Genomic DNA, 15,289 nt, shown 5'->3' with positions numbered 1-15,289 from the left:
ATTCACTCGACATCCTAATCAAGTTCCAGCATTTTTAGCACCGCTACCTGTGATGCATATAATTTGAGTGGGTCGGGTTTAGGAATCTGGTGAGACACATAGGGTTTTCAATCCCACAATATTATTATGATAATAACTCATAAATAATAACCTTACAAAACAACTGTTACCAAACAATATAGATATATCACACAACATAGATATCTATAAGACACTATACATGTTACCCTTAGTTACCCAGCTCGTCGATTCTCACACGATGATCCTATAACAAGGATCCCTTGAGATCTAACCTGATGGATCACATTAAGCAACGAGTAGACTATACTGCTTTGGGGATTACTTAGCAATGTAAGTCAATAAATGCAACCATGAGCGGGATAAAAGTGTTGGATTACGTGTCTAAACCCATAACTATAATTGGTATAAACTTGAATTGATAGTAGCACAGTCCTTTTGGGTTGTCCTCAAAGCTAGCAATTGGACATGATTATTTTGGAGAGAGAGAGAGAGAGAGAGAGAGAGAGAGAAAATGATTTATTATTTGATTAATAAATTAAAATATATAATTTGTTAATATATTATGAGAATAATATATCAATTAGAAATTATGATATTTGATTAACAATTAATCAAAAATTAATTGGAATTAGTTGGATTAATCTATAGTGTAGGGGCTGTTTGGCAATTTATTAATAGTTGAGGAAAAGGCTCTAGAACCTCCTTGAAAAAGGTTGGACGAAATCCTCTAGGAAATGCCTAGAATTTTCATCCAAAGGCTCCTAGATGGAGGCATGTGGGCTGCTTGGTCACCAAGCAAAGGGATTAGGGTTTCCACCCTTAAACCTTAGTTTTGGCTCTAAGCTACCTCACATATATAAGGAGCCTTGGCCTTCACAATTTCGGCACTCCTAACCTTAAGAGACTTATGGCCGAAATTCTACTCCTTCCTCTTCATAATCCTTAGTTTCTAGCCTTGGGTGTGAACCATCACAGGCACGACGTTTGTGGTACTAGCTACCAAAGTTTTGAAGAAGAAGGATACAAGATTGTTTACAATAACAATCTAAAGGTTAGTTTTCTTATCTTATGAATTAGTTTATTCATAGGAAAGTCTTGTATGCTAGTATTCATAGTATGCTGCTATATGTGAAAGACATAGATCAAACTAGGTTGCATGATTGAATTGTTTTGATTGTTTTCCACTTATGGCATTATAGTTGTAACCTATATTCCCCGAATGAACGCACAATCATTTTCCCTAGATAAATTTGATTCATTGATGCCTACAGATTGCAAGTCTGCTAGCATTCCACAAGACTGTCTAGAATAGTTAGTGATCGTCATCTATACTCCGCTAGATAACTAGTCCCGGTAGTACAATAATATAATTTTAGTCGTTCCTCACACCACTATTTTATTTTTCACACCCTTTCACTATCCAATATAAATTTAACCAATAACTCTGGTACATAACTCGTAACCCGACATGTGATAGCGCCATAGAACAAATCTCTACTTTTAGTTCCAATCTCACATACACCCCTAGTATGATACTACCCACTTATTCAAATTACCTTAAACTATGCATACCTTATAAGTCTTAGTTTAAAACTAGACAATACCACAATAGATGTAATCAACTTCCAATATAAATGCATACCTTATGTCTTAGTTTAAAACTAGACAATACCACAATAGATGTAATCAACTTCCAATATAAATCCATGTTCATGCAATACTATCAAAATACAATTTATACATTTAACACAAAATATCAGACATTCAGTATACATTTAATCTTTTAAGTAATAGTACTTCCATTAAGATTGCCATGTAATAAATATTGTATATACACTTAACACATATTTTAGATAATAATCATTCAATTCATATATAAGCATTTAATTAGTATTATATACTTTTATTAAAAATCATTCTTATCGAAGTAACCATGTACTTACTGTATACGATATATATTTTTCATAGAATACAAATAGAAAGCTTTCAACATGTATTTAATCATACATACACACACACACACACACACACACACATATATATATATATATATATATATATATATATATATATATGAGTAAATTACTGAAATCGTCCCTGTGGTTTGGTCAAAATTACACGTTTGGTCCCTAACTTTTATTTTGCACTCGGATCGTCCGTGTGGTTTGATTTTGTTACGTTTTTTGTCCCTATAGTTTTGTCAAAATTGCACGTTTGGTCCCTAACTTTATGTATATCAGGGACGAAACACGCAACAAAATCAAACCATAGGGACGATCCGAGTGCAAAAGGAAAGTTAGGGACCAAACGTGCAATTTTGACCAAACCATAGGGATGATTTCAGTAATTTACTCTATATATATATATATATATATATATATATATATATATATATAACATTAAAAAAAAACGTAAACATAATAGTTAATTAAATATTTTTTCGTATATAAACATGATTTTTCTGCATTAATACGTATAATATGAAAAAAAAATACTTAGGGTAAAAGCGTAAAAAAATCATAAACTTAAGGGTAAAAACATAAAAAAAAAATAAAAAATTAATGTTTTTTTTGTGAAGTTAATATAATGGTAACATGGAAAACTTGTTGTCACCAGTAAAATGGTAAAACCGAACATTTTTTTTTTGGAAAATACGAGGGTAAAAACGGACATAAAATTCAACTTTGGGTAAAAGTGACAAAACTTGAAAACTTAAGGGTTTTATGGCATTAGCCAATTTATGTACAACAATAATCAGTAAGTGCACGTCGTCGCGTAATCCAACTATCTTTAAAATCAGACTCTTTGTAAGTTTTTGATGTCTCCCGAAACAATTTTGTACTATCATGTTTCCGATCTTTGCTCGCATATTCATCAACAAATATCAACAATATGATATTCTTTGAAGACCATGTAAATGGAAAAGACCCTATCAAGTATGATGGCTAAAGATTTTATATCCCTGATACATTCTCTTAGTCTCAATAAAAACTACATCCATGATTCCCCACTTTTTATCTTTTTCACCTCGAAGGCAAGTGGCAGGATTTGGTCATTACTGTCCATAATTATTGCTAGGAATATAGTTCCTAAGTATTCCCCTTTTAGTGGACATCATGAATGACCATAAGGGGACGTAAACAGGTTTGAAGCACTCAGATCTATAGAATAATAAATTAGTAATAAGATCGTAAAATATTATAACGAGTACAAAAATGTATGTAAAATATTCTTACCACACAACTGATAGCGGCGAAGAAGTATTCAAATCATTTTTTTGTCATATGTCTTTATATGTGTAACCGTGCTTAAATTATTCTTCTCTAAATCATAACAATATACAATGAGTCTTATATATCATTTTTAAGGGACTTTCTCAACAAATCTAGAACATACAATTTCTCCTTACATGCTTGCCAATAGGAAATATGAACACTAGAGCGGCTATTTAGAGTTTGCTAGATTTGCTTTCCCCGTAACATATTTCATGTAATATCAGCTAATATGTCATTGAAGAAGTGACCTAGCATTTTCTAATTAGCTTGGAGATTATGACAACACAAATGTGTATTTGAGCAAATGTGTTTTTTTATAATTTATGGACTTGAAAAGTTTATCTTTTGTAGCTCTTATCTGCCATTTATAATTTTTAATAAAGTAAACTCCTTCAAAGCTATATGCTGAAGATTTGTCGACTTTAACTTGAAATCCCTCTTGAACACATTTCATTCCCAATGTTAGATTAATATATTTTTGCTTTTGAACAGTTGTAACACTCTGATATACGAAGAGGTGTTGTGGGCTAATGAAAGTTTATGTTTTTGGGTTGACAATCTGGGCAATTGTAACATATCAAACATTCCCCAATGAGTTGTTTGTGTTTTTTTAGAATATGAAAAATAATAAGGGTACTTATCCTTTTGGGGTTGTCAGGGTTCAGTTTACTCATCATAAGAACCAACCTCGTAATCATCATACTCTGAAAAACACTAGAATTTTTCCATCGGGTTTCCGTGTGGAATTAAGTTTGCATCATCAACCAACATTATCAATTTTTCCTAATTGATTGTTGATTCATCACCATAAAAATGTTGGGCTGTCATCATCAACAAGCTTACCTTTATACTTAAGATCAGCTTCATATACATGCCTAACGTAACAAGGAACCTGATTTAGTGGCATAAGTAATATCTTACATATTTGGTTACTTCACACATCAAACGACCCAATTTCATAGAATTATTTTCCCTTGAGAATTGCTTAATTAACTCCGAACATGATTAACAACAAACAATTGTACTTTGTTAGGAGACATACTTATTACAAAACTAAGAAAATATCTCATATCAATTTCGTTAATAATCTGTATAACTATGTTTGATCTAGGATATTGAAAAGACAAACAAATCTGATTAGTATGTAACATGGACTTCGAAGAAACCAACTTAATCAAACTATAAAATTTGAAATTGTTGGTTAAATCTACACCATAATATGTGTAATATAGAACAATATATTGCAAAGCCATCTATTCACTCTCATTACCCTCCACGACAAACATGTACTCTGAAAAATTGATTACAAGAACTCATTTTCAATAAAATAAAGTTAGATGTTATGATTCTCTAAACAATATCTATAAATTATTGTCAAAATGAACCAACACTGGATATAGAAATTGTTGATTTTTTTTTGGAAAGGGAACTTCCTTAACGAGGGTTTCCGGGCCAGCTTTCGCGCACCGACTAATCCCCCGCTGCAAACATGAGGTTTTGCCTCATGCCCTGGAGTCACTGCAGGCGAACCTCCATGGCCACAAGGGCTGAGTGGTGTCAGGATTTGAACATGGGTCAATAGGTTATCCACCATATCTTCCACATGCCTTACCAAGTCACCACAACCCAAGTGGTTGAAATTGTTGATTTTTGTGACTCTAAAACATCATTTTGGAATGCAAGTACATTCCAGATTATACTCCAGAACGAGCTAAGTCACTTAGAATGTACGATGTCATATTTCAAAATATTTTTATATCACATCTCACCAACCACTACCAACTTTGGAACAAACATAGCTAGTTTGGAATGAAAGTCCAATAAAAATGTTATTTTTGTTAATAATCTTGTTTATATGGGTTAATTTTGTTAATATATTTTTAAATAAAATTAATATTAGATAGTATATATATATATATATATATATATATATATATATATATATATATATATATATATATATGGAAAAGTTCAATAGAGAACCATAATTATTGGTTCTTCAAGGAACCAAATCTTTTTTTCAATTTCTAGAGCTTATTCTTTATCGAAAAAAAAATCTAAATTCATATATTAACATTGTGAATGTGAAAAATATTTTTCGGATTCACCGTGTGAATCTGGATTCACATTGTGAATTTTCAAAGATTCACATTGTGAATTTGACGTAAAAAAATCGAATTTGATATCATTGGAAAAAGGATAGAAAGTTATGAATTTCTGTATTTTTAGCTTTTTTTTTTTGATAAAAAATAAGTTCTAAAAGTTGAAAAAAAGATTGGTTCCTTGGTTCTTTGGTTAATTATGGTTCTCTATTGAACCTCACCCTATATATATATATATATATATATATATATATATATATATATATATATATATATATATATATATATATATATATATATTGTAATTATAAATCATAAAGATGTAAAGTTCTAAATTTTATAAACCAGAAAACTTAAATAGTTCAGTCGACTACAAATTATTGAGCAAGTCCTACTCCTATGCTTTATAATTCTATATGTTCCTTAATATTTCCATAAATATGATGTGATCCTTCCTTAAAGATTCTTAAGATCTAATTTATGGTCTGGTTTTTGTTGTCCCTTTTGTATTTAATCCCAAATTACAAAAGGTTGAATCTTGACAATTCTAATATGCCTTTAACGAACATACTACTACCTATTATGTGAGAGGTAAATTGGACTGATAGTGTACGAGAACGAGAAACTAACTGATTAACAATGAGTTCAAAAAAAAGAAAGACAACAACCGGAGAAAAATCCTCACAATAGCCCGAATCAATTATTGTATTTTGAACTTCAAACGTAAACACCATGGGGTTGTTCCTTTTTGCAAGTGTTTCTTTTATTGGTTTGAAGCTACTAATAGTCCAAAATGAAATTATTTGGTATAGAATATTGGATTTTTGTGAGTCTAAATTATGAAATAAGATGCTATGAAATTATTTCAGATGTACCAATAAATTAAAAAAGTACATTATTATAATATTTGTTTGGTTTAAAACCAAACCACATTAGATTTTTCTTTTCAATTTAAACATTTGTAAACCAATAAAAGCCTGATCCGTGGAGATCATTATCAAAACCAATGAATATTCATACTTAGAGCACCCGGTATGGGCCTCAACGAGAAGAGACGAGCTCAACGCCGTCTTAACGAGGGGAACACCGCCCCCCTAACTCGTTGCATCTCGTTGGTTGAATCTCGTGGCCACGAAAACGAGTTGAAACGCCCATTTCCAGCCAATCAATGACTTTCTCTTTTTCTGCATTTCTTCACCTCAACGGCGTTGAGGAAATTGAACACCACCCCCAACAAATAAAGGTGGAGATTAAGAAAACTTTTGGTGCTTAGGTGGCACACAAAAACGCCGTTATTAGAGTTCCCATACCCATCACTCTTATAAGTTATAAATGAGTATACTCTTCTATTTCTTTTTTATCAGATCTCATTTTTTTTTAAATATTTTTAAATATTTTACTTCTGTATCTATCACTTTTAAGAGATTTTCTAATATGTGGCCTAAAGACACACATAAGAAACATTAATAATGTAAAATATTACCATAATTAAATATAAAGTACATTAATTATAAAGAATATTTTTATTGAAAAATGTGAAATACATTAATTATGGATAACATTCCGTATAATTAATGCATTTCATATTTAGTTATAATAATATTTCTCATAATTAATGTCTGAAGGGCACATATTATAAAACCTCATCTTTTAATTATGATTTATTTAGTGTAAACATTAATAAACATCTATCTCTACGAAAACATAGCCAAAAAATTCAAAACAATCCACATGTGGCGTATTTTGGTAAATTTAAGTCCAACACAAAAAAATAATAATAACATATACATTTTCCAGAAGTAATTTATTTAGATAATCTAATATCAAACAACTAAACAAGTCACCCTTTTTTATTTGACCACTAGGTTATAACCCGTGAAAACCACGGGTGAGAAATTTAAAAATAATTTAAATTAAATTATAACTTAATTATTTAGTAATGTTTTGTATGTAATTGCATAATGATATAATGATTGGTTGAAATTAAGAAATGATAATCGTTTGAATATCAAATCAGCAATTTGTATTTGTAGATATGTTACAAAATAATCATTTTGTATAATGCAAAATTTTAAATAAAACAAAAAACATAAATTGATATAAATAATAAAGTTGTACAAAGTTTTTATAAATTTCTAAAAACTTCTTTATACACGACATTGGATGTTTTATTTGATAGTTTGTCATGGTTATCTAAAATTAACAATTTTAATCCTTCTCTACTTTGAACCCTAGATAAAGCAACATACAATTGACCATGTGTAAAAACAGGATCCTTGAGAAACAATCCAACCTTCGATAAAAACTGTCATTGGCTCTTGTTAATTGTCATTGCAAAACATACAGCCAATGAGAATTGTCTTCTTTGGAATTTGAATGAGATCTTGTTTTCAGTAGGAGTTAAAGACATTCTTGGAATAAAAGTCCGCTTTCCAATATTACTTCCAGATATGATAACTGCCTTGATAACATGTTTGCCCAAAGTTTTGAATTGTAGTCTAGTGCCATTGCATAAGCCATTTTTCTGATCAATGTTTCTCAATAACATAACTGGAACACCGACTTTTAAAATGAGATTATGGTTTGGTATACCTGAGATTTTAAGACCATTTAAAACATCAGGTGAGTATAAATTTGCATCAAACTAATCATGGACAAACTCAGATTGGCAGAGGCTATCTGAACTTAACTATTCTTTTTGCTCTCTTGGAATCAATTTTAGCAACCGATCATTTATTTCTTGAACAACTTCATTTTTGGGAGCAAGTATTGCTCTTTCTTGAAAATAACCCGCAATGTTGAAGTTTTCAAGAATGGAAGGATATACACAATTGATTAATGAACCAATAGGATCACATGGATCATTAATGAGAATATCTTCTGGAATATCAACAATTGCTTCACCATCATTCGGACCACCAAGATTACATTCTCCTATGTCCAAAAGCCAGTTTGAAAAACCCTTTATTCGATCAACAGCATATGAATCGCTTCCAACAGTTAACCTCATGTTTTTTGTTAATTTATGGACTTTGCATTGTTGCCATAAATACGAAGAGCTTAAAGAAGCGTTAACAATGTTTTGTCTACTGCCACCCGGAACAATAGGTAGAATTTGTCGGAAATCACCTCCAAAAACAACCACTTTTCCTCCGAATGGAATATTTGAGTTTGTTGGATCGACAAATCTTAATATATCCTTCAAAGTTCGATCTAAAGCTTCAAATGCATGCTTGTGTACCATTGGTGCTTCATCCGAAATGATCAATGAGGCTTTTCTTAGTAAACTTGCAAGATCACTCTTTGGAAGCTCCGAATCTCCGGTAATAACCCGCTAGACCCAGGAAGCTCCGAATCTCAATTGGAGACCTCGGAATCTCCCACTGCATCACGGCCTCTATCTTGGCCGGGTTGACTAGAATACCCTTCTGATTGACAAGGTGCCCAAGAAATTGCGCCCCGTGCAACCGGAACTCACAATTGGAGAACCTTGCGAAAATTCTCTCCCTCCTCAAAGTCTCTAGCACCTCCCTCAGGTGCTTCTCGTGTTGCTCCTCAGTCTTGGAATAAACCAAGATGACGCTGTACTTTCCCAATCCCGTAATCTGGGGGATTGCTCTATCACTATTCGCTAATGCTTCTCGGTAGGCAATTGACATATGACATCTCTTAAAAATGCAATTCAGACACAAACCGAGGATAACTCAGGGTTACACTTACTCAAACCCTTGAAATGAAAGGCTCCCTTGTGCAGTTTCCCGCAAGTGCTGCACCGAATCGGACCCCGTTGGCCTCTCAGAAGCTGATCTGAAATCTACGGTCTCCTCCCGAGACCCCTCACTATAAGCAACTGATCTGGTTCCCTCTTCCTAGTGTGCTCTAAGTCAATATCCCACTCTCGAGCTCTTAGACGTCATATCATTCAGGGTCTTGCACCCCAAGATACTCACAATCTCCCTGCTATCATTCTACAGTATGTTTTGATAACTCACCTTCTTCATTTCCTCATCTGCTGCATACTGTGGTACCATATAAGCTCTTTCCCGAGATTTAGCAGTGATCTCTGCCACAGTCTCAGTCGTCTGGTGGAGATCTAACAACTCTTGTGCCAACTGCTGCGCCTCAATCGCCTGGGCACACTCTGCCCAGAATCTGATCTAAAAGTCATCCCATGACATAGCATTAACCGCATCATCACTCAACTTACTACCAACTTCTTCCTATCAATCTCGTGCTCTATCCCTCAGGAGATAGGAAGTAAGTCAGATCTTGTCTCCTTTTGAGACAACGTCTGGTACGAAAAGCGTTGGTGACATCTGCCAACCATCTGCTGCTAACAATGGGGTCCCTAACCCCCATGACAATCTGAAGCCTCACAAACTCTGAATTCCCGAAACATCAACGTACGGGTCTCTATCACGACTGTTATCTCAGTGCAAAATGCACTCGTCCTCTCATCACAAATCTCTATAATGCCCTCCTTGATCACACTGAGGATCACAGAAGTCTGGTCAATGATACTGCGCGTAATTCTCAGATAGAATGAACTCCCTCATCTAATCATCAATCTGCCCGGCTCCAGAGTCCGAGCCTGATCCCTCGTCGACACCAGAACTACCATCTGGTCTACCACGTAGCGCGACTATACTCGGTAATATACCATCCCTAACACCACAATAATCATCCAAACTCGAGGGATCTCACACACTACAAGTTCCCTGGATTCATCTCCGCCTTCCTTGATTCGAGTACGGATCCTCTGCTTCCAGTAGTACGGGCCCATACTACCTTCCACGTCTATCCGTACTTTCCTCAAGTACTGCCTCGACTCCACCAAGTCACTTCTACTACTACTGATCTCTGCTACTCTCATCCTAGGCTTGCCCTAGGGAAATCTCTGACTCCACCCAATCCAGTCCTCAGCTGCTGAAGGCCTCCTTATAATGCCAATTAGCCATCACCCGAATACCATCACATGTGACGAGGCTCAGATAATCCTTCGAGTAAAAGACTCGTCCCTACAACGGTTAGACTCAAACGAGAGCTGCGCAATAGGGCCAAATCCAGCACTCTGTTATTCAACCTTGATCACATATGACGCGACGTATTCACCTAATGGCTAACTCCCATCACTCCGAGTCCTACAAAGCACGAAGCAAGCAACATTCGGACACAGGAAACTACTCAAGCAAATCTATTCTCATAACAAGAAACTGTACTATCATACAATGCTAAGCTCATACTATCAGGCATAACCTAAACAGGCTATCCTACTACTGTCTACTCAATACTAGCATGCGGTTCTCATAAAGCTGAAACACATATAGCAAGACACATAAGGCATCCTCCTAGATCCTTAGTCCTATTCTAGCATGTTGTTCTACTGAAACTGAAACTGATAATCATAATATAAACTTGTATGGGTAATTTGGGAGTACTTACTTGAGCTCGGCTGATTGCATGCACCACACCCTTTTTCTCTTTTAAAAGTTCTTTTCTTTCTAAAAATTCTTTTTGCTTTTCTAAAACTCTTTTCTTTTCAAGTTTCTTTTTGCTTGTCTAAAACTCTTTTCTTTTCAAGTTTCTTTTTGCTTGTCTAAAACTCTTTTCTTTTGAAAACTTTATACCACTTCCTTAGTTTGAGTTCAGACATACTCGGGAGTGCGCCCGAATTCCTCAAACCAAGGCTCTGATACCAACTTGTAACATCCCAAAATACGACCCTAAAATTTTTGTTTTAATATTACTAAAAATCACATCATCGAATGTCATACATACTAAAAACCATAGAATGAGTAACTCAAAAGTCAAGTAACTGTGACAAAACAAATATTGTATCTATCATATCAAAATATCTGAATAAAACTCCCAGGATAAAACTGAAGCTGTGGTGTGTGCCATGCCATCATCCCGAGCTCTTCCCCTTACTTGCGGAAGTACCTTAAAGCAAAAACGGAAACTGTAAGCACAAAGCTTAGTGAGTTCCCCCAACTACCACATACCATACAATGACATATAAGCAAATATTGGGCCCCGCCCACTACATCGGGCCCCGCCCGGCATCAGACCGAAGTCCGGAACTAGCTTGGGCCCCGTCCACTACATCGGGCCCCGCCCGACATCAGACCGAAGTCCGGAACTAGCTTGGGCCCCGCCCGACATCGGACCGAGGTCCGGAACTAGCTTGGGCCCCGCCTACTACATCGGGCCCCGCCCGACATCGGACCGAGGTCCGAAACATATAGCACATAACATAACCGAACATAACATGCATGAATCACGAAGACAACAAGCATACATATCTACTTCTCGGGACCCTCCCGGTATCGGACCGAAGTCCGGAACTACTATCTAAACGGGCCGGCATTGATGCCGTAGACCCGTTACTACTGGAAGGAAACTCACCTCACACTGCTGAAGTCCCGTAGACACAATCCCACACTGCTGAAGTCCCGCAGACTCAACCCCTAGCTGCTGGATGACAGATTCCCGAACTGTCAACACCAAAATAACACCCAATTAATAATTGAGTTCTATCACATATCCATAATTCCATGCTTGGGGTAAAAGACTACCTTACCCTTAACTTAGCTTGACTCGGTCCCAAGGCCCAATCCAAAGGCCCAAAGTCCAACTATGGCTCAAAGCCCAACCTTTGGCCCAATTTTCCAAATTGGGCCCAAACCTCTACATGGACTTCCCTTAAGGCCCAATTGTTCAGTCTGGTCCAACATGTCTCATTCTAAGGGCCCAATACCATACAACCATCTAGGCCCAACTATGACCCATCTATGGCCCAATTTTCCAAATTGGGCCCACACCCTCCTATGGATCTTACCCTAAAGCCCATTAAATTATTCTAGTCCATTTGCTTGTTCTTGGATGGCCCAACACAAAGCCCAAGTGAAATTAGGGTTTCACATAAAATGATAACTAGGGTTAAGAGTCTCTTACTTAACCCATTAAGGACTTAATCCATTAAGTCCTTTAGTCTACTAAATAAATGTTATGGAGAAATTGGGCTTAATATACAATCCAATCTCAATAGCCCAAAAGTGGGTCCAATAAGTCTAAGGCCCAATTACTCACAATTAGGGTTTTCTAAACCCTAATTAGGGTTTTTCACCCAAACATGGCCCAATAAGCCCAAAACTAATCCTTAAGCCTATTAGGGTTTTGCTAGGCCAATTAGGGTTTGCTTGAGGGGCACCACCCACTACCACCTCGGGTAGTGGTGGTCCATGGCGGCTCACGGTGGTGGTTATTATTATTATTATTTAATGCTAATTACAGTTACAAACTTTATCCAAAATAATCCACACACTCACTGGCACACACACTAACTAATTCACACACTAATTAACTTACACACACAGCCACACCATGGTGGCCGGCGGCAGTGCTTGGCGGCAGCCACCACCTCACGGTGGTGGCAGTGGACTTCTTTGATTTTCCGGCCAAAAATGAGCAAACAACTTCAAAAACACACTCATCCAAGGATTCACTCCCACAGCCACCACCTCACGGTGGCTTGTGGTGACAAAAAACGGTTTCAGGGCTACAACCACCATGGTCGGCCGCCATGGTGGGTTTTTCTCTCGATCTCAGGCTGGGCTATCTCGCACCCACAACAACATAATCAGCAACAGCATCGCAAGCTAATTTGAACGAACCCCCCACCTGGTGGCGTGAGCAGACGGAGGTCGGCAACAGAAAGGAACAGCCGCTGAGGCGGCGGTGGCGCGAGATGGCGGCAACAACTTATCTTCTTCAACAGTCTCCGTCAACGAGGGTGGCGGCTAGGGTTAGCGGTCTCGGCTGGTGAACGGCAGCAGCAACAACGGCCGAAGGTGGCCGTCGAACTAAAGAGTGGATGCCGGTGGTCCCTGTCGTCGTCGTCGATGATCAGAAGTGGCATGGCGGCGGCTCCGGAGATAAAGAAAGGGAAGGTGGCGATATGCGGAGGGGATATAAGGGGGGTTGCAGCTGGTAAGGCTCCTAGGGTTAGGGTTCCCGAAGAGTGACGGGTTTATATACCCGGTTACTTCAAAACTTCCCATAATATGCAATTCCAGCCCCTCCTTCTCTTATTCCTTTCAATCTAAGTCCTTATTTTACCCTTTTAACCCCATCCTCTGAAATTCTTTACAATTAAACTCCGAAATTTACCAATTAGTCCCTTGACCTCTAAAATCTTCTCAAAAGAAGTCCCATAAAGTACCATCTAGTCCATGCCTTCATAAATACTTACAAAACTAATCTGAATTTACACTTTTAACCCTCGACATCTAAAATTCTTCGCAAATCAGTTCGGGACTTACATTTATTAATTTATTTAAATAAATGGGGCGTAACAGTAGCAAATAAGACACGTAGATAAAAACCAGATCCAGAAAGACTTGCTTCCTTAATTGCTTCGATGTATTCTTTGTCATCATCTAAAAGGCCCAAATTATAACATGCAACTTTAAAAGAAGAACAAATTTCACCATTGACCGTGCGAATTTCTTCGAAGGATTTTGGACCTTTCACTTTATTTAAAAGAATTCTTAAAAAGTATGCTTCACCAAGCTTAGGTGAAACGGAGTGAATTCTACCAATAGAAAATCCAACTTCCATTGGCTTCTAAGTTTGAAGTTTAGGTTTCCAAACAAACTTGGTAGGAAATTCAACATATGTAAGTTTTCGTGCTTCTTTATTGATCTCTTTACACTTCATCCTAGATATGAACATTGAAGAAGCAACTGAAGTCCGGTCAAGAACATCTTCAATATCATCGTCTGCCTCATATACAACTTGTTGTTGACCAGGGAAATGAAAAGGTAGTCTAATCACAGCAGGATGCCTATAATGAACATCATATTTAAAAATTCTCCATGATGCTTCACATGTAGATATATATCTACAATCATAGTATTCTTTGATTTCATCCACTGCATCGTTGTTATCAGAATCATTATTACTTTGCACCATAGCAACAGTCGCTCTATCAGGACCCTTGTTTATATATTTAAATATATATTTTATAGAAGACACTTGATTGCACCATTCAACATTAATGTGTGTCTGATATCTTTTTAACAGATATTTGTTGTATGGAACAACATTTCTGTTATCTACCTGAACACCAGATTTTTCAACAAAATTTCCATCATTTGTTCTCCTATATAAGGGAAAACCATCTGAATCAACTGAAGTATGATTACAGAATTGTTTTGGAAAGTTTTTAGAACACTTTCTGTCAACCATGCATGGGCAATTGAAATTTTGAGCTCCACATGGACCGTGAATCATGAACTCCTTGACAAGTGAATACAATTCTGGTTCTTCATCAATATTTGGAATCTCAGCAGAAATGATTGGATCGATATATTCAACTGTAGGAAGCTTGCAGTCAGAATGCATAAACAGACATATATGACTATGACGCAGACCTCTTTTTTGAAATTTAATTGTGTAAACCACTGCATATAAAAATATACAAAAAGAATACAAGTTAGCAACTAAAGAAGATATAGAAATATATATATATATATATATATATATATATATATATATATAGTTTCAGATATTTTTTGATGATAAAAATCATACATTATTTTATAAAACTGTTTTCTATCTTTGCTTCTAAACTCATGATTATGGATTAGAACTTGTAAAGCTTTTAATTGATTACAATAATAATGACGATTAGCTTGTATCTTTGAATCAGACATAATATTTCAAGCATGAATTTGATTATTATTAAATGCAAGTATTATTTTAACAAAAATTTCAAATCTTGTAGAATTAATAGTTAGAATAACTCGAAAAGAGACTGTCATAGCGATAACAGAGTTAAGACAATAATTGAATAAAATTCTTTATATATTACCTTCTTTTAAATTACAA

General features: G+C 35.8%; 2 protein-coding genes across 2 annotated transcripts; both read right to left on the bottom strand.

Annotated features, from left to right (window-relative positions):
• Nucleotides 1-8,087: 8,087 nt before the first annotated feature.
• LOC145104945 (uncharacterized) lies at nucleotides 8,088-8,642 on the bottom strand. Its single transcript, XM_079042104.1, has one exon. It carries the CDS (start codon nucleotides 8,640-8,642, stop codon nucleotides 8,088-8,090), a length of 555 nt encoding a protein of 184 aa, XP_078898230.1.
• Nucleotides 8,643-14,023: 5,381 nt separating this feature from the next.
• LOC145104944 (uncharacterized) lies at nucleotides 14,024-14,803 on the bottom strand. The gene has a single exon (XM_079042103.1). The coding sequence runs from the start codon at nucleotides 14,801-14,803 to the stop codon at nucleotides 14,024-14,026; it is 780 nt and encodes a 259-aa protein (XP_078898229.1).
• Nucleotides 14,804-15,289: the final 486 nt, after the last annotated feature.

Source organism: Lactuca virosa, chromosome 4 (genome assembly GCF_052849685.1).
Source record: "Lactuca virosa cultivar CGN04683 chromosome 4, Lactuca_virosa_CGN04683_v6, whole genome shotgun sequence".
NCBI classification, from domain to species: domain Eukaryota; kingdom Viridiplantae; phylum Streptophyta; class Magnoliopsida; order Asterales; family Asteraceae; genus Lactuca; species Lactuca virosa.
This window is presented reverse-complemented; position numbering and strand designations above follow the sequence as displayed.

Excerpts from the sequence above, each read along its gene's own strand:
- LOC145104945 (XM_079042104.1), bottom strand. The coding sequence starts at position 8,642 with ATGGTACACAAGCATGCATTTGAAGCTTTAGATCGAACTTTGAAGGAT.
- LOC145104944 (XM_079042103.1), bottom strand. The coding sequence starts at position 14,803 with ATGCATTCTGACTGCAAGCTTCCTACAGTTGAATATATCGATCCAATC.